Here is a 20,814-nt window from a genome sequence, read left to right on the forward strand (position 1 = left end):
AGTAGCTAACATTTTAAAATGTAGCTAACATTTAAAAATGTAGCTAACATTTAAAAATGTAGCTAACATTTTAAAATGTAGCTAACATTTTAAAATGTAGCTAACATTTGCCCACCAATATCTCAGAACATAGAACAGTAGCTAACATTTTAAAATGTAGCTAACATTTTAAAATGTAGCTAACATTTTAAAATGTAGCTAACATTTGCCCACCAATATCTCAGAACATAGAACAGTAGCTAACATTTTAAAATGTAGCTAACATTTTAAAATGTTAGCTACTGTTCTATGTTCTGAGATATTGGTGGGCAAAACCGTTCGTTTCAGTGAACCGGATCATTCAGTGAAAAATTTGTTCATTTCGTTAATTTTGTTAATTTCGGTCAATTGGTCGTTAAAATGTTAGCTACATTTTAAAATGTTAGCTACATTTTAAAATGTTAGCTACATTTTAAAATGTTAGCTACATTTAAAAAATGTTAGCTACATTTTAAAATGTTAGCTACATTTTAAGCTACATTTTAAAATGTTAGCTACTCAGGCTCAGGCCATGGACCAGAATTTTCAGTTGGCCTCGAAGCAAATATTCTTTGTTGAACTACGTACTCAACATCAGCTAGTGAGCTACTGCTAGCTTACGAGCTACCCCCCTGTGATAGCGACAAGTTAAACAAGTTAGACACACAGCTAGCGTTTTGAAGTCAACCTATAAGTATTATAATGATAAGTAATAAGTGACACGTTAAAAAAGTAAGTTAGCATGACATTAAAGTGGTAATCTCTTGGCGTTCGCCAGTAGGACAAAAACAAGCTAGCTGACAAGCTAGTGAGAACTAACAAAAATTTGTAAACAAAGACGCTGGCAGAGTCTGTTTCCACGGGTGAATAAGCGGGACGTTCACTTACCTGATTAAAGTGTGGACCAATAAAATACCCAGACGAAGACGCCACCAGTAAGCTGCACTTTATATCTGTTTGTGTGCTTGATGCTTCGTGACTGATGTTGGGTCGTGCTTATATATTTCATAGTGTTGGGTTAATAGAATTTTCTTGCTGTTTTGCAGTGCTAATTGCGTCTGTAATCGTATTATGAGTCATGTGGTTGATTATCTTTCATTGCTAATGGATTTCTATGTGCGGTGTTCCTACATAAAACCACACTATGCTACACGCTATTTTGCACTGAACAGTGTCCTTACTTTAACTACGGCACAAACGATATATCTATGAAAATGTAACTAAAATATGTGTTTGTGTAAATTAAGGTGATTTTGTCGTTTTTCATATCACTTTAGTGCTGCAAATTTTTTATTATTATTATTATTTTTTTTATCTATTCTTGTATTTATTACTAATTTTATGAGTAACTACTTACTACCTTGACATTGTTCTGACTGTTATGCTTTATAAATGGCCAATAAATTTAAAATTTATAATTAATTATTAAGTAATGAAGCAATTACCGCCATATGCTAATTATGTGAGTAGTCTTAAAGGGGTAGGGGTGGCAATCTACAGATTAAAAATATAGTCGGAGCATCCCTAATGGATATTAAAATGTAAGTTATAAAATATAATATAACAATAGAAAAGCAAGAAAAAATGAATACAACACAAATTGAATGGAACATTTTTTTTTCAAATCCTTCAAGAACAACTTCCCGAGAACGTCAACACACCCCTGATTGATTGATTGATTTACATCCCTCCTTACACAATTCAAACGTTCGCTCAAAAAAAACACATAAAGTAGCTAAAGTAGCTTATAGCCACCAAGTAACGTTAGCATACCATATACATTCCATAATGTAGTTTACTGTACATGAAGTTGTGATATCATAGCTTTATTTTTGGCCGGTTTTTCCACTTCCTTAATACTGAGGATTCCCAAAACCAGCCTCCAAAAACTACCCTTTACTACTTTTTGACATATTCCTAAACATTTCCAGTAAGAATGCATACTTTACTAAACTATGTAAATACTGTATATACAATTTGGCTGGAATTAATTGGCATAAAAACGATGAAGGGCAGTGTACCACTTAGCTGAATTTTTTCTGTAGAACTTAGTAAATTAATTTTGTTCTTTGAATTTTGCATGGTGTTTCTCGATGGGATCTCGCCCGGGGCGTGTATCATGCCTCCCTAGTAGTTTTCTACACCCAACTTTATCAGATCAGAAACTCAAAAAATCAGTCAGTAGCTGTTGAACTGTTCAAAGTCAGTCATCAAACCTTCATCCTGTTACCTTCGCCTTAATCCACTCTTCCTCCGGCAAGCATGTAGACCACCTCAGGGCCTCGATTTTCCAAGGACATACCGGTACATTGTGGTCTAAACACACTGACTCTGACCGCAATGTCACTGTGTTTTGAACACAAACGAATCGAGGGTGCCGCCTGACCGGCATACCAAAAAGGACATTTCTGGGAGAAGATGGTAAAATAGCTGGTCACAGGATTTTCCAACTCTACTTTATCAGATGAATGACCTCAGGGCTGGTTGATCAGGTCATAGACGATATTCAGCGTGTAAGGCCCCAATTCAACACTTTCGTTGTAGAACTGAAAATAGCATGTTTTTGAGGAATGGTGTGATTCTAAGAACATTCATTCATTTTCTACCACGTATCGTCATGAGGGTCACGGGGATGCTGGACTGGTGGCCAGACAATCGCAGGGCACATTTAGACAAACAACCATTCACACTCACATTCATACCTATGGACAATTTGGAGTCGCTAATTAACCTAGCATGTTTTTGGAATGTGGGAGGAAACCGGAGAAAACCCACAAATGCAAACTCCACACAGAGATGGCCGAGGGTGCTAGTAAACTAGTAGTCATGGGAAAAACGTGTTGCTGCTGGATGTTCACTCAGCCAAATGTACCGAATGTAGAACATCACCGAGAACATTCAATCATTTTCTACCGCGTATCCTCATGAGGGTCGCAGGGGATGCTGGAGCCTATCCCAGCTGTCTTCGGGCCAGAGGCGGGGTACACCCTGGACTGGTGGCCAGCCAATCCCAGGACACATATAGACAAACAACCATTCACACTCACATTCATACCTATGGATAATTTGGAGTCGCTAATTAACCTAGCATGTTTTTGGAATGTGGGAGGAAACCGGAGAAAACCCACGCATGCAAACTCCACACAGCGATAGCCGAGGGTGCTAGTAAACTAGTAGTCATGGGAAAAACGTGTTGCTGCTGGATGTTCATTCAGCCAAATGTACCGAGTGTAGAACATCACCGAGAACATTCATTCATTCATTCATTCACAGGGAAATCACAGGGCACACATATAGACAAACAACCATTCACACTCACATTCATACCTATGGACAATTTGGAGTCGCTAATTAACCTAGCATGTTTTTGGAATGTGGGAGGAAACCGGAGTACCCGGAGAAAACCCACGAAAATCCACACAGAGATGCCCGAGGGTGGGATTGAACTCGGGTCTCCTAGCTGTGAGGTCTGTGCGCTAACCACTCGACCGCTGTGCAACCAAGTCGGATTCATTCATTTATTCATTTTCTACCGCTTTTCCTCACGAGGGTCGCGGGGGGTGCTGGAGCCTATCCCAGCTGTCTTCGGGCGAGAGGCGGGGTACACCCTGGACTGGTGGCCAGCCAATCACAGGGCACATATAGACAAACAACCATTCACACTCACATTCATACCTATGGACAATTTGGAGTCGCTAATTAACCTAGCATGTTTTTGGAATGTGGGAGGAAACCGGAGAAAACCCACGCATGCAAACTCCACACAGCGATAGCCGAGGGTGCTAGTAAACTAGTAGTCATGGGAAAAACGTGTTGCTGCTGGATGTTCATTCAGCCAAATGTACCGAGTGTAGAACATCACCGAGAACATTCATTCATTCATTCACAGGGAAATCACAGGGCACACATATAGACAAACAACCATTCACACTCACATTCATACCTATGGACAATTTGGAGTCGCTAATTAACCTAGCATGTTTTTGGAATGTGGGAGGAAACCGGAGTACCCGGAGAAAACCCACGAAAATCCACACAGAGATGCCCGAGGGTGGGATTGAACTCGGGTCTCCTAGCTGTGAGGTCTGTGCGCTAACCACTCGACCGCTGTGCAACCAAGTCGGATTCATTCATTTATTCATTTTCTACCGCTTTTCCTCACGAGGGTCGCGGGGGGTGCTGGAGCCTATCCCAGCTGTCTTCGGGCGAGAGGCGGGGTACACCCTGGACTGGTGGCCAGCCAATCACAGGGCACATATAGACAAACAACCATTCACACTCACATTCACACCTATGGACAATTTGGAGTCGCTAATTAACCTAGCATGTTTTTGGAATGTGGGAGGAAACCGGAGTACCCGGAGAAAACCCACGCATGCATGGGAAGAACATGGAAAATCCACACAGAGATGGCTGAGGGTGGAATTGAACTTGGGTCTTCTAGTTGTGTGGCCTCTGCGCTAACCACTTAAGCACCATGCAGTCGATTCTAAGAACGTAATTTATTAGATTTATTTCCTGGTGTTTTCTGCAGGATTTGGTGGAAAAAGGAAATAATTTTCCATATTTGGTGGCAGTAGGAATTGGGTATGGTCGATTAGCTAGTCGGGCAGCACCCTTGGCCATGGATCCATTAGTGGAGAACAGACGGTCCAACAGCCAGACGTGGAGAAATTGGTCATTTCTTGCAAACGATAAAAACATTTTACATCACTCATGTTGGTACATTTGAAAATTTCCTTTCTTAAAAATAAGGAATCATATAATTTCATATAATTTAATTGATATTTGTTTATGATTCTTACACTTTGCGATAGGATCACTAAGTCAAATCTCTCAAAACAAAACATTTCAACATAAAAGTTCATTTTCTCCCTTGTTCTGTTCCGTCAGATACCGTTGGCCTTATTGAGTGAAGTGTTGCTTCCTGGTTTCGTACCATTTTCCGCCCTCATCGATTGCTCAAAGGCGTCTGTCAACGACAACTTGTCCTCTGCTTCAGTCTCTCTGTGATAGAAGTAGTTGAAATTGGACACAATGACCGGAACGGGTAGCGCAATGGTCAGTACGCCAGCAATGGCGCACAAGGTTCCGACCATTTTACCCCCGAGGGTGATCGGACACATGTCCCCGTAGCCGACGGTAGTCATGGTTACCACCGCCCACCAAAAACCATCCGGTATGCTGACGAACTGAGTGTTGGGTTCGTCGACCTCAGCAAAGTAGATAGCGCTGGAGAAAAGGATGACGCCAATAAACAGGAAAAAGATAAGCAAGCCAAGTTCTCGCATGCTAGCCTTGAGCGTTTGTCCCAGGATCTGCAACCCCTTGGAGTGACGTGAGAGTTTAAAAATACGGAAAACTCTCACCAGACGTATAATCCGAAGAATAGCCAAAGACATATTTTGTCCGGAGCTCTCTTCCGCCTTTGTGACGAGTTCCGTCACCACGGTGACAAAATACGGAATAATGGATATGATATCAATAATGTTCATGAGATTGTGGAAAAAATCTCGTTTGCTTGGGCACACCAAAAATCGTATACATAACTCAAAAAAGAACCAACCGATGCACGCCGTCTCGATAATGAAGAACGGATCGGAGAACACAGTCGGCAAAACGGTAGTCGGAGTCACGGAAGCGTGAACTCCGGATAAGTTGACAGCTTTCATAGCCGTGGGCACCACAACATCGGTATCATCTCTGAATTCCGGTAATGTTTCCAAGCAGAAAATAATAATGGAAATAACTATAACAAGAACAGACACCAACGCAACGCCCCGGGCGGCATTGGAGCTTTCCGGATATTCAAATAACAGCCAGAATTGTCGATAAATGTCGGTATTTGGAAGCGGGATATCGACATCCTTAAGAAATCCTTCTTCTTCTCGAAACTGCTCCATGGCTTCGTTCCCAAGCTCGTAAAATATGATTTCATCTGCAAATACATCCAGAGGAACGTTTGCCGGACGTCGTACCTTACCCCCGGATTGGTAGTAATACAAAATCCCGTCAAAGCTGGGTCTGTTCCGATCAAAGAAGTACTCGTTCCTCATTGGATCAAAGTAGTCCATTCTCTTCTGAGGGTCCCCAAGGAGCGTATCAGGAAACTGGTCTAATGTTTTGAGCTGAGTCTCGAAGCGAAGACCGGCTATGTTAATAATGACTTTTTGGTCTCCATCATCCAGGCCTCTTTTATCGACGAAAAAATCCTCACAGCATTCCTTAGCAAGTTGGCTAAAGATAGCTTCGCTTTCCTTGGTGCCTTCGCTGCTCAACAACAACTTCCAATTGGAGATCATACTGGAATGACTACTTCTGTCCTCGATGTTTGGGGTTAGCATCGGGGAATGCGGTACTTCCAGCGTCTGTATAAACGGGACCGGCGTGGATGAGGTGGAGTCCCACATACACGAGGGAACAGGACTGGGGTGGGATGGTATAGTGGAAAATTCCTGGGTACGCAGAAGATAATTCCCACTTGGGATGTTGTGCTCTGATGGAATGTCCACAGCAAGCGCTGTCGTCTCATCAGCAAAGGTGTCCTCCTCATCCTCAAGACCAACGTTGAGGTCATCTAGGCTCCCAAAGTCTACCAGGGCCATATCCATGGCCATATCCGGGATTAAAAAACAGTATCGAAGTAGTCGAGAAGTTCAGTCAGCAGATAGAAACTACTTGGCACCAAAGCATCGAGTCGAGGTGGGACTGTTTTCGGTTCACCCCTACACCTGCAGATGGAGAAACATGAGAAAACTGTTGGTTTCCAATGGTAACGATAATGGTAATGGTAATGGTAATGGTAATGGTAATGGTTTTATTTCATTTGAACATGCATCAGATTCCAATTGAGTGCATCCCATAATCAGTTCCCAGTTCCACATGTCCAAAAGGAGTAGGAAGAAGCAAAACTTATTAAATCCTACCCCTCCATCTGGTACTTTTACAATCAGTAACTGTTACATTTGTTCACTTCCTGCTTTCCATAATACAGTTTAAGGTTTAAGGTACATAATCTGTACCATAGTAAGTGTCAACATAGTGATATATATAGCACATCATGACTCTTCATCCTTGTATTTAGCTAATTTATTTTATTTATTAATTTATAAATTAATTTTATAAATTTTTGTAAATTTTTTTTTTAGTTTTTTTAAATTTTTTAAATTTCTTATTTTATTTTTGTCACGTACTGTAGTAAGTACAAGGTGATATGAGCATCCAATGCCATAATGGGTACCATAGTGCGTGTCAATATAGTGATATATATAGCACATCATGACTGGTTCAAGACTCTTCATCCTTGTATTTAGCATCCTTGTATTTAGCTCATCGTTGTGCATTGTTTGATTTCCTTACTCAATCCATTCCATAGTTTGATTCCACATACTGAAATGCTATGCTAACGCTAACGTAGTCCTAGCATAGAAGTGTTTCAAATGTACTTCTTCCCTGAGATCATATTTCTCCTCTCTTGTAGAGAAGTATTGGATGACATTTTTAGCTAATTGGTTATTTTTAGCCTTATGCATTATTTTAGCTGTTTGAAGATGAGCTATATCAGCAAGTTGAAGTATTTGTGATTTTAGAAATAAGGAGTTAGTATGTTCTCTGTAGGCGGCATTATGAATTATCCTTACTGGCCTTTTTTGCAGTACATTTAGCGAGTGAAGATTGCTTTTTATAGTTATTATCCCATATTTCCACACAATAAGTAATATATGGTAGAACCAGAGAGCAATAAAGAGTGTGGAGTGATTTCTGATCGAGAACAAGTTTTGCTTTGTTCAATACTGAAATATTTCTGGCAAACAAACTAAGAACTAGAACTAAGCCCCTGACGGACTTCATGTCAACTTTGTGTTTAATGTCTTTGTTGACAACTGATATTCAAATATTTGCAACAACATTACAAAAACATACCATACATACTTGTGTCAAATTAGAGTTGGTCACTTTTGTTGGAACCAAGAAGGGTGTCACCTTGACTTGTGGTTGTACAGCTTAAAGCGGAGGTGTCACATGGGGTCTCATGTGAACGCCTGGCACTCGTTCTATTTCGGACATTCTATTAATAAACAGCAAGTCCATGAAGGACAAAACCATGAAATAACAAGTCCACTTACATGGGATGCTGTAATGTACAAAAAGAAATACGGGTATTGAACTCTGCGCCGGGATGGATCACATTTTGGTGAACCAACCTTTTTGACTTCACCAGATGTGCATAGATATGAACAGATGTTCTAGCTTAGCCACCAATCAAATTTTCCGTAGCAGATCGGATGCGCTTATATGTCCAAAATGCAACTACATTATTCAGCATATTGCATAAATATGAATTATCGGATATGAATGACCTAAGTAGTCATCATTGGTACAGCTAATAACACATTTACTCAGGTAGTAACTGTCATAAACGGGACCTATTATGCTAATTTTCCGTCCCTTTGTATTGAGTTGTGGACTCCTATAGAGCAGCTACACATAATAACCAGAACGGAAAAGATCTTCCAGAATCTGTATTTGTATCACGATCTGTTTTAGTTTATTCCAGGCCTGCAGGCACCCCCACTCTGCTGACCCCAAATTTATCCGAGTCGATCATAAAAGGCGATTTATCTTTTTTAAAATCGATGCTTTTAACATACAGCCATATGTGTTAGATCCCGAATCCGATTCGGGAGTAGAGACTGGACAGGACTACAATTTCTCAATGTCCTAGCTGTGTTTATTTTGTGTAAGTAACGGAACAAAAGTGGTTGACCGTGTAGCATTATAGAGTGTGCATACAGACAGCAGGGTGCAAATTGCTAATAGCAAAATTGCAAAGTTGCTAATAGCCATTTCCCACCACAATCAGTGAGTATACCCGAGTTTTTTTAAACACTAGTAGCTGTAGAAAACCTAATGCAAAAATGCTAAAGCTAGTCACCATTCAAATACGTTTTGCAGGAACCTATTTTCTTGAGAAACTTGTCCAGACTGTCCAGTTTCCACTTCCGGATTTGAATTCGGGATCCAACATAAATGTTTTTATGTTTTTATGTTAAAGGAGCGACAATTTAAAGGGATCAATTGCCGTTTATCAACTCTTATATAGTTTATCAGCACCAATAAAGTTCGGCAGCTATCCGGAAGTCCTCGTGAGCACTTGGGAGTTTGACCAACCACAGGAGGAGTGACCATTCCTGGCAGAGGGTAGAATAAATTAAAACAACACGAAATCCAGGAAATGCAACTGGAATAGGTGCAGATTCTGGAAGATCTACAAAGTTTTCTTATTTTTCGAGGCCTGCACATGCACTTTTTGTTGAATATTGTTGTAAAAGGTAACATTTTAAAAAGCTTACAATTTTTCAAAAAAGTTTATAAGCTGTGTCATGTTTTATTTTCTTTTCAAAGTTTGTAATTTTGTAAAAAAAAAAAGAATTTGAGATTGATGAGCTGGGAGTTGCTTTTGGGCTGCAGTCCCCGGTGGAGTTGATATTTTTGGATATGGTTTTTGGGATTAATGCAGGCTGGGCAGCGCAGCGCCATAAGCCGAGGGATCTCCTTTGTCAGATCAACACAGATGTCAGCCAGCCATCACAGATATGCAGACAAGCACAAAAAATAGCCATCTCCTTGTCGGCCCACCGTGCACACACACACACACACAGGGATATAGTACATGTTAAATTTTTAATTTAAAATATTTCAAATGTAGCATTCTACGACAAAAAGACTGCTGCAATGTACTGTTTACAACAGGTTTGTTTATTTAGAGACAAAAAATACATTTATAAAACCACTAAGTTGTACAAAAACAGTCAATTCCATACACAATGCATTAGATTTAGTTATAAAAACATAGCAAGGTAACTTTACATAAAACATCTCCAGGTGGATCCCAAGACAGAACAGAACATCACCACACATTCCATTACTTACCAAGTCACTGTCTTGACTGAGCAGCCATCACAGTTCCTGGAGGATTCAACCAATGGGAGTTCTGAAATGCAAAGCATGTTTGATAAGTATGAAATGTTATATTTATTCATATTCTTGTTATTTGCACGCACATTCAGCAAACAGCTCTGATTTAACAAGTAAATTTTGTAATATTTCTCTGCAAAAATAGAACAGTTCTACATTTTGTTACTGTATAGGTTATTGTTTTTGATGTACATATAATTACATGTATTCTGAACAGCACCTGCCACTTTATTTATTATTATTATTTATATTATATATATATATATACAATTATTATTATTATTATTATTATATATTTTTCATATTTTCTTTTCTCTCTCTCTCTCTCTCTCTCAAAAAAAATAAAATCGTGGGAAAAATATGAAAAAAATCATCACATTGCAATCTTAAACTTGTTTCATAAAATACACAACGTTTTTTTTAACAGAACAGTGGGCACGATCGTGCATCAGTCACTGACAAAGTTTTTTTTTGTCTGCTTGATATAAAGTCAGTTGGAAAACTGCTTGTAGTACTGAACGCGGTGCTTTTTGAGAAAATTAGTCAGTCACGCACATTCAGCAAACAGATCTGATTTAACAAGTAAATTTTGTAATATTTCTCTGCAAAAATAGAACAGTTCTACATTTTGTTACTGTATAGGTTATTGTTTTTGATGTACATATAATTACATGTATGCCACCTGCCACTTTATTTATTATTATTATTATTATTATTTATATTTATATTATATTATTATTATTATTATTATTTTATTATTATTATTTTATTATTATTATTTTATTATTATTATTATATCTTTTTCATATTTTTTTCTCTCTCTCTCTCTCTCAAAAAAAATTAATAAAATCGTGGAAAAAATATGAAAAAAATCATCACATTGCAATCTTAAACTAGTTTCATAAATTACACAACGTTTTTTTAACAGAACAGTGGGCACGATCGTGCATCAGTCACTGACAAAGTTTTTTTTGTCTGCTTGATATAAAGTCATTTGGAAAACTGCTTGTAGTACTGAACGCGGTGCCTTTTTAGAAAATTAGTCAGTCGGGCGGACACATTATTGTTATGTTCATTGCCATGTTTACATAAATCACCAAGTATGAAATAATTATAGGATATAAAATTGAAACATTTTCATCATATTTGCCATATTTGAGGTTGATTTATTACTGCTTTGAGATGTGTTGAGTCTGAGTCTTTCAATAAGAAACTTCCATCCATTTATTTTCTATGCCGCTTATCAAGTAATCATGTCGTGTCCTCCTATTTTTGAGGATATCGAAAAAAAAAAATGTGCAAAACGTTGCGATCAAATTGAATGAAAGAAAGCCGGTGAGACATCCTGATGCTTCATCTCCCATCTTTTCTTCATCCACACGTCTGGAGCAGATGTGACGTTTATGTGCCGTCTCCACAAGGCATTTACAAGATGCGAGCTGACAGGGGTGGGTGGGGGGGGGGTGTTTCAGCAGGCTTGGGGCCAAGTTCCCGCGCACAACAGCTGGGACCAAAATCCGTCTTTGGCCTTTTGACAACAACACAAACATACAGTCGCGTACGAACACACACACACAGACACACACACTGCAAAAATGAACAGAACACAACTAAATCCGTTCCTAATAAATTAAAAACTTCCTGTATAAACATCTAAATTCCAATATAAAAATCCCGTTTTATGATGCTGGCAAACTGTTATATCGGCTTAGCAAGAGTTATTCATTCAATGATATGATCTAATCAACAGATTAGACGTACCCAGCTGTATCGTTCCAATAAGTAAGTTTAAACCCACACAGTGTGGCAGATTCACTCGTCCCCAAATTACTCCTTTGTCAGCCATGGCTATGAAGCAGTAAAAATAAACACCCACTAAAAACCACACAATTTAATGCAATCAAAATAACCACAAAAAAAAATGAAAGTGATGTTTTTTCTAATGGATGTACTTGGATTTACTTTTATAATTCCTGCCACTTTATTTATAATTATTATTTATATTATATATATATTATAATAATAATAATAATAATAATAATAATAATAATAATAATAATAATAATTATTATTATTATTATTATTATTATTATTATTATTATTATTATTATTATTATTATTATTATTATTTTATTATTATTTTATTATTATTATTATTAGATTTTTTCATATTTTTTTTCTCTCTCTCTCTCAAAAAAAAATGAATAAAATCGTGGAAAAAAATATGAAAAAAATCATCACATTGCAATCTTAAACTAGTTTCATAAAATACACAACGTTTTTTTTAACAGAACAGTGGGCACGATCGTGCATCAGACAATAATTTTTAGACAGGGAACATTTGCTCGCAAGCTAAAAGGACAAAATCTTCTTTTAACCCACTTCACTCACTGACTGTGAAACACACAATCCCTTTTTCAGACCGTGCCCCCTCCCCCTCTCACTCCCCCCACCGGAGGAGATTAAGTACGTCTCATTTACACAAATGTTACATTAATTTCCAGAAGCCCTTTTTTTTTGTGTGTCAGACAGTGAAAGTACGGCCATCTGGACCGAGTATAACGCTAAGCTCAGGTGCCACACAAACATATAAAGCACTCGCACACACACACACACAAACACAACACAACAATCATAAGAGGACACAACAGGATACTCGATACGTGACCCTAATGAGGATAAGCGGCATAGAAAATGAATGGATGGAAGTTTCTTATTGAAAGACTCAGACTCAACACATATCAAAGCAGTAATAAATCAACCTCATACTTGGCAAATATGATGAACATTTTTCAATTTTATGTTCTATAATTTTTTAATATTTGGTGATTCATGCAAACATGGCAATGAACATTAACAATAATGACACTTGTAATTTTCTCAAAAAGCACTGCGTTTAGTACTACAAGCAGTTTTCCAAATGACTTTATATCAAGCAGACAAAAAAAAATTTTTTTGTCAGTGACTGATGCACGATCGTGCTCACTGTTAACTGTTAAAAAACGCTGTGTATTTTATGAAACAAGTTTAAGTGCATACTACAACATATTGAGAGGGGTGTAATTCGGCCGCAAACAACATTGTCAGTACAATGAAACACTTTGCAATTTGTTTTTTTTTCTATAACTAAAGTCTAACTTTCAATCATAATAATAATAATAATAATAATAATGCAACACTAATGCTATACAACTAGCTATCCGCAACTATTCTTTTTCGAAGTGCATTCATGTGTAGGTGCAGTAACTTGACACCGGTAGGTCATTTGAAAACTTCACACTTGACCTTTATAATTCCGAAACATGCCGTTGCATTTTTGACCCTGGAAAAATTTACCTTTGTTTTCCATGGATGGCCCCTTCAGGTACGTTAGTAAAGATTGTATCTTTTGGCTAAATTGAAATTAAAAAACATATTCTGAAAGGTATTACATAGTCAGAAATAGAGTTGCAGTCAATACATTAAGGTTCAAACACACCACAATATGAGCATTGTCTGTCACGTTTTGTCGGGGGTTGGCAGTGTGCATTTAAATAAAAACTTTAATTAAAAAAATAATTAATTAATAAATTAATTTTAAATATTAATTACATTATTATAAAAAATAATATTTAATTTAATAGTGTTGTATTTGCTCATGAGAATTCGCGAAGAACTTATTCAAAGTAACCCTAACCAAATTTTGTATTGAAAAATGAAATAAAAAACAGCATGCAACAAAATAGTCAGCGCGAATTCTCTGAACAAATCGGTAAAAAAAGGAACAAAATGTCATCAAATGTTCTATATAATATGACGTTGTTACTTTCTGTAACTGTAATTTGGTATATGAATTAATAACAGTCATAAAGTACAACAATTTAAGGCTTTTTGTAACTTATAATACCAATTTAAGAACATACAACAAGTAGTCCAAATATTAGAAGCCCGTGATGATTGTTTGCTTTATTGTGAGTTTTTCTTATAATATTCAAATAATATATATATATATTCAAAGTACACAAAATCCCACGCACACGCTAGCTACTGCACTTGTTGCAACACGCAAGGATGGAAGTCACTTACCTCAACTCATTTGCTTCCGAGACCTTCCAAACTTCCCGACTATCCCAGCAAAGCTTCCTGTCCACGGGTGCACACCGGATCGAGACGCCACATCCGTTGACTGCCGCCCCCTCCACCTTTTTCCCCATACACCCCTCCCTGGGGACAAGTGGAGGTCACCCCGGGGCCAGATGTGGTAGTGATATAACATGAACATGATTACGTTTTATTTGGCCAATTCCCTGCTTGACTTCGCCCTGGATAACATTGGTCTGCACATCGAGAGAGAGAGAGCGAGAGAGAGAGAGAGAGAGAGAGAGTGGGTGGGGGTGGGATGGAATGGGGTTCTAGAAAGGGAGAGAGAGACTAAGGAGATTTAAAAAAAGGTTGTGTTTCTAACCTCTGGTGTGGGCTGCCTCATGCTCTCTTGGCTGCACTCCATCATCATCACTTTCTCATCTCTGATTAATGCCGGAATAAATCCTATTTATTTCTATTCTTAAATGAGGACACCAGATATTCGGGAGAAATACGAGGAAAATAAAGTACTGATTCCGTTGGATGTTTACATTGAATGCACCGATATTGGTCTGTGAGGTCGTAGTGGTTAGTGTTTTGGACTTTGGAGTCGATTCCTTAGGTTCGAATCTCCACTTTTAAGCATCATTGGTATTCGTCAGGAAGTCATCCGGAATATAAAGAGCTCAAGCCGAAAAAATTACTACGCGGATCAAAAAATTCCATAATCAGGAAAAAAGACAAACGCAAAAGTTGGTCTGTGAGGTCGTAGTGGTATGTGTTCTGGACTTTGGAGTCGATTCCTTAGGTTCAAATCTCCGCTTTTAAGCATCATTGGTATTCGTCAGGAAGGCATTCCGGAATATAAAGAGATCAAGCCCAAAAATTACTATGCGGATCAAAAAATTTTGTAATCAGGAAGAATGACAAACACATAAGTTGGTCTATGAGGTCGTAGTGGTTAGTGTTCTGGACTTTGGAACGGATTCTTTAGGTTCGAATCTCCGCTTTTAAGCATCATTGGTATTCGTCAGGAAGGCATCCGGAATATAACGAGCTCAAGCCGAAAAAATTACTATGCGGATCAAAAAATTCCGTAATCAGGAAAAAAGATAAACGCATAAGTTGGTCTGTGAGGTCGTAGTGGTTAGTGTTCTGGACTTTGGAGCAGATTCCTTAGGTTTGAATCTCCACTTTTAAGCATCATTGGTATTCGTCAGGAAGGCATTCTGGAATATAAAGAGCTCAAGCCGAAAAAATTACCACGCGGATCAAAAAATTCCGTAATCAGGAAAAATGACAAAGGCATAAGTTGGTCTGTGAGGTCGTAGTGGTTAGTGTTCTGGACTTTGGAACGGATTCTTTAGGTTCGAATCTCCGCTTTTAAGCATCATTGGTATTCGTCAGGAAGGCATCCGGAATATAAAGAGCTCAAACCCAAAAATTACTATGCGGATCAAAAAGATTCCATAATCAGGAAAAAAGACAAACACATTAGTTGGTCTGTGAGGTCGTAGTGGTTAGTGTTCTGGACTTTGGAGCCATATAAAAAAAAAGTGCAGTTCCCCTCTAAGACCCTATCATATCATCGCATCCCATTGTTTTAATGGATCGGTCTAGCAGCACACATGAGCGTGTGATGAGCGTTGGTCAGTCTGGGGAGGGAAAGCAGACGGTGACAGAGCTAAACAGTAGAATAGGGAGAGGCTGCCCTCCATTGGCCTTCTTTAGCTCTGCACCCAGGCTGAAATGGATTTTAGTCAACAAGCAAACCCATTACCCAGTGTGTACAGCAGGGGTCTCAAACTCAATTTACCTGGGGGCCACTGGAGCTAGGGTCTGGGTGAGACTGGGCCGCATCAGGTTCCCCCCCCCCCCAAAAAAAAACGCATTTATTAAAAACAGAAATATTAATAAACTTTGCTTTGGTTTCGATTTTCTACAATAAAAACTCTAATAAAACATTCCACTGTTCTCAAATATCTTAATTTTTTATTTTTCTACACAAAATAAGATGAAAAATAAATAAACAAATCAAGAATAAAGAAAATCAATCAATCAGTAATAAATAAATATAATAATAATAATAATAAAACGGCAAATAATAAAAACTTAAGAAACCACATATAGTTGGTGGGTAGACAAATTATTTTTTTCAGATTAAAATGAACAAAGCATTATTAGAGCCCTGTAGACATGACAAAACACGACTATAGTCACATTTATACTCTGTATATTTACAACTCTCTTTATTTACAACATATTGCGCAACTGCGGGGTCTTGAGACACATGCTAACTCGCAAACTAGAGAGCTAGCCACCTAAACGGTAGCCTTCAAGTTATTTCCTTTAAACTTAAATAGCCAAAAAAAATTACCACTTCCACACGGATAGGGAGGATAACTATTAACAGTTATTTAACCTTTAACATGAACATGAATCAAACGTAATCATTTTTTTTCTGGGTACATGATACCATACAGCATCCATATCAAAACTTGCGCGGGCCGCACTGACATTAAAGGCGGGGGCCTCAAACTAGTGTCCTGCGGGCCGCCATGTGTTTGAGACCACTGACATAAATGATATTGACATTATGTTATTGTGGCCACAATGTGGGTCAAACATTTAGACCACCTGACAGTCACATTAAACACAGCAGCAGGCTAATTCCGGCATCATGCTTGTGATCCACCTGCATTCATGCTTTGTTGTTGTTGTTGTTGCAAAACAATTACCACTTCCACACGGATAGAGAGGATAACTATTAACAGTTATTTAACCTTTAACATGAACATTAATCAAACGTAATATTTTTTTTCTGGGTACATGATACCATACAGCATCCATATCAAACATTAAACTTTCATATCAAGGCGGGGGCCTCAAACTAGTGTCCTGCGTGCCACATTTGGCCCGCGGGCCGCGTGTTTGAGACCCCTGGTGTACAGTATACTTTTAAGAGCTCCAATAACATGCAAGAAAAAAAAAACTAAAACGGAATCAAATATAAACAATATACCCAGACATCATTATATCATTTTTCATATATGCCAATTTGAGTTGAAGTCCAGTCACATGGACCTGGTTTTTATTTTGAATGCCGCTCACGTGATTGTAGGAGGCTAATGGACTGAGAGTCAATGTACTCTTGAGTATGACATATAATTACTAAAGATAAACTATCGACTCTGCAATCATCTCTCCATTATGCCATCCACTTCTGATAAATACACTTGGAGATATTAAAAGGGAAAGAGCACATCTGAACACAATGTAAACACACCAACACCCCCTTGGACAAAGAGCACCGGAGACCTAAGGGGGGGGGGGGCTCGTGCTCCACAGTTTTAGAGCTCATGAATTATTTATACGGCTAAGCTTTGTGTGAACTGTGTATTTGCATAATTCACTTAGTATCAGTACCTTGCTCAAGGGCACCGCAGCAGCAAGCTCCTAATTTCCATCAATTATCTACAGTATATGATTGATCCACATACAATTTGCTAGCCTGTTATGTCTCAGAAGAAGAAGAATTCATGCATTGATAATAAATAAAGATACTAACTAGAAAATTCCTGCGGAAATTTTGATGGGCTTGCCACCTGTGCTGTGAAGCTCGGGCCCGGTGCACCAACGGCCACCATGCTAGCACCTAGCAAGACAGCCTCAAGTACCGAAAAGGTTGATGCAGTCCCATAGTGTCCCGACATCATGCCATGTGTCTGTTTGCCTTTAGAAATGAGTAAATTAGCTAAAATGCTAACATGCTAACAGTCATCATGCTAGCATCTAGCAAGAGGGCCTCAAGTTTAGAAAGTGCCAAGGTTGTCCTATAACCTTCCTACATCATGCCATGTGTGTATTTGCCTTTAGACATGAGTAAATTAGCTTAAATGCTAACATGCTAGCAATTAGCAAGACAGCCTCAAGTACCGAAAAGGTTGATGCAGTCCCATAGTGTCCCGACATCATGCCATGTGTCTGTTTGCCTTTAGAAATGAGTAAATTAGCTAAAATGCTAACATGCTAACAGTCATCATGCTAGCATCTAGCAAGAGGGCCTCAAGTTTAGAAAGTGCCAAGGTTGTCCTATAACCTTCCTACATCATGCCATGTGTGTATTTGCCTTTAGACATGAGTAAATTAGCTTAAATGCTAACATGCTAGCTATTAGCAAGACAGCCTCAAGTACCGAAAAGGTTGATGCAGTCCCATAGTGTCCCGACATCATGCCATGTTTGCCTTTAGAAATGAGTAAATTAGCTAAAATGCTAACATGCTAACAGTCATCATGCTAGCATCTAGCAAGAGGGCCTCATGTTTAGAAAGTGCCAAGGTTGTCCTCTAACCTTCCTACATCATGCCATGTGTGTATTTGCCTTTAGACATGAGTAAATTAGCTTAAATGCTAACATGCTAGCAATTAGCATTTAGCCACAGGGAGAGTTGAGAAGTTTATCGAAAAAATGAGCCGTTAATCACGTTTCTACGTCGCCGTATGGCTGAGCTACAAGGCTGTGAAAAGTCTGTAAATTCTAGTTTTCCATGGAATGTGGCGGTTCTAAAAATAGAACAGGTGTATCTAATCTAGTGGCCCATTTTTGAACGTTTTGGTGAATAGCGTCGCCATGGTTACACAAAACGTTCCAAAAAATAAATACCGCTGTAGTCCTCAGCGTCAGGATTCCGGCGGTGTAACATGTGTGGGGGTCCTTCTTGCGGTTTTGGCCGCATTACGCGCACAAAAATGGGAAGATTAAGATATAATAATAGCTAAACATCACAAGGAATAACAATATGGGCTTGCTCAGTAATGCAAGCCCCATAGACAGCTGTCTATGGGGCTTGCATTACTGAGCAAACCCATAAATACACAATCATAATAATAAAATCATTCATATGCCATCCAGGCCAAGTCCTGCGTTCAGCTGTAAGTAAACCCGAATGATGGGAAGCAGTCGTGAGAATGTAGGTCAAAGCCACAAATCCATTGGGCTCATTAAACAAACTGTCGGGTTGACGCCGCCTTGTAGCGTTCTTTTCTCGTATGCTTCTTTTCGATCCTTTATCTATTTTTTCTATCTTCTATCTTATTTCGATTCTATTCTATTGCTGTGCACACTAGTTGAATAAAACGTGGCGTCTATTTCTGTCTCCTGTGCTGTGAGAGACCGCAAAGTACCGATTCCGCAGAGTCCTGTAGCTATTTTAAACACGAAGGAGGCATCCCCTGTCAACAAGAGGGAATTAGCAGGATGTGCTAGTAGAGAAGACAACTGCAAAGGGCGGGGGAGGGGGGGGGGCTTCCACTGTTGCGACAGGAATGATGACAAACACGCCCCCACCTCCTCGTAAAACACTTACAAACGATTGGTGCGGGGTTTCTCGTATGGAATTAAGTCCATGCTAAAAAAAGAAGGCTAATGTGTTTGGTTGCACTGAGCTAATGGAGGCATGTGAGGCGTTCATGGAACCCAAAGGGGAATTGCATGGTACAACATGCGAACATGAGAATGTTTGTGTTCGTTAAAATGACTGGACACCGAAGGGAACATGATTCTACAGTTATGAGAGAGATGTTTAATTTTGGCGCCGGTTTACATTGGCTAGGAAATTTAAAATTAGCGATGATTTTAATTTTTATGAAATTGTAAATCAAGAAAATTTTGAAGGAATCCAAGTCAATAGAAGAAACCTATTATGCAAATTTTTTTGTATTGATTTGTGGACTCCTATAGAGCAGCTACACACAATAACCAGCACTTTGTAGATCTTCCAGAATCTGCACCTATTCGAGTTGTATTTTTTGGATTGTCTGCTTTTGAAAAATGGCAATTTCTTTTTTTTTTAAATGTCTACTTTTAACTTATAGCAGTGGTGGGCGGATCGACATCCAAATATCGATGATATCGAAACCAACGTTAGTATCAGTATTGCTCGTTATCAATGTGATCAATACTTAGGCTTCAGTTGTTTTTATGAAATTGTAAATCAAGAGAATTTTGAAGGAGTCCAAGTCAACAGAAGATACCTATTATGCTTATTTTTCAGGCTTTTGTATTGAGTTGTGGACTCCTATAGAGCAGCTACACACAATAACCAGCACAAAAAGCGTTCTAGTTCCTCCAGAATCTGCACCTATTCAGCTGTATTTCTTTGGATTTCATGGTTCCCGCGAAAACAATCTGTTTTAATGTACCCCACCCACATTTTTCAGCCTTTTGTATTGAGTTGTTGACTCCTATAGAGCAGCTACACACAATAACCAGCACAGAAAGTGTTCTAGTTCCTCCAGAATCTGCACCTATTCAGCTGTATTTCTTTGGATTTCATGGTTCCCGCGAAAACAATCTGTTTTAATGTACCCCGCCCACATTTTTCAGCCTTTTGTATTGAGTTGTGGACTCCTATAGAGCAGCTACACACAATAACCCGCATAGGAAACTTTGTAGATCTTCCAGAATCTGCACCTAAGCAGGACTTCCGGATACCGTGTTTACTGAACCCAATTTAATAAGGTTTGATAAATGGCGATTTTTTTTTTTTAATGTCCACTTTTAACCTAAAGCGGTGGTGGGCGGATCGACATCCAAATATTGATGATATCGATACCAACGTTAGTATCAGTATTGGTCGATATCAATGCGACGTGATGACCAGTACATCGGGCATATTCGTCGCTGTCAATTTCCAAATTCCAACGAAGACGACCAACACACTTAATTTTGTCGTAAACGGTGCTTCTACGGCCCC

General features: G+C 38.7%; 1 protein-coding gene across 1 annotated transcript; it reads right to left on the reverse strand.

Moving 5' to 3' along the window:
* Positions 1-1,162: 1,162 nt before the first annotated feature.
* LOC131136637 (potassium voltage-gated channel subfamily A member 10-like) lies at positions 1,163-14,286 on the reverse strand. The gene is made up of 3 exons (XM_058083734.1): positions 14,062-14,286; positions 9,952-10,012; positions 1,163-6,749 (listed from the first exon to the last, which is right to left on the reverse strand). Exon 3 carries the CDS (start codon positions 6,633-6,635, stop codon positions 4,908-4,910), a length of 1,728 nt encoding a protein of 575 aa, XP_057939717.1. The 5' UTR covers positions 6,636-6,749; positions 9,952-10,012; positions 14,062-14,286; the 3' UTR covers positions 1,163-4,907.
* Positions 14,287-20,814: the final 6,528 nt, after the last annotated feature.

Source organism: Doryrhamphus excisus, chromosome 10, assembly GCF_030265055.1.
Source record: "Doryrhamphus excisus isolate RoL2022-K1 chromosome 10, RoL_Dexc_1.0, whole genome shotgun sequence".
In the NCBI taxonomy this organism is placed as follows: domain Eukaryota; kingdom Metazoa; phylum Chordata; class Actinopteri; order Syngnathiformes; family Syngnathidae; genus Doryrhamphus; species Doryrhamphus excisus.

What these genes read in the sequence shown, in the direction of transcription:
- LOC131136637 (XM_058083734.1), bottom strand. Translation starts at nt 6,635, where the DNA reads ATGGCCATGGATATGGCCCTGGTAGACTTTGGGAGCCTAGATGACCTC.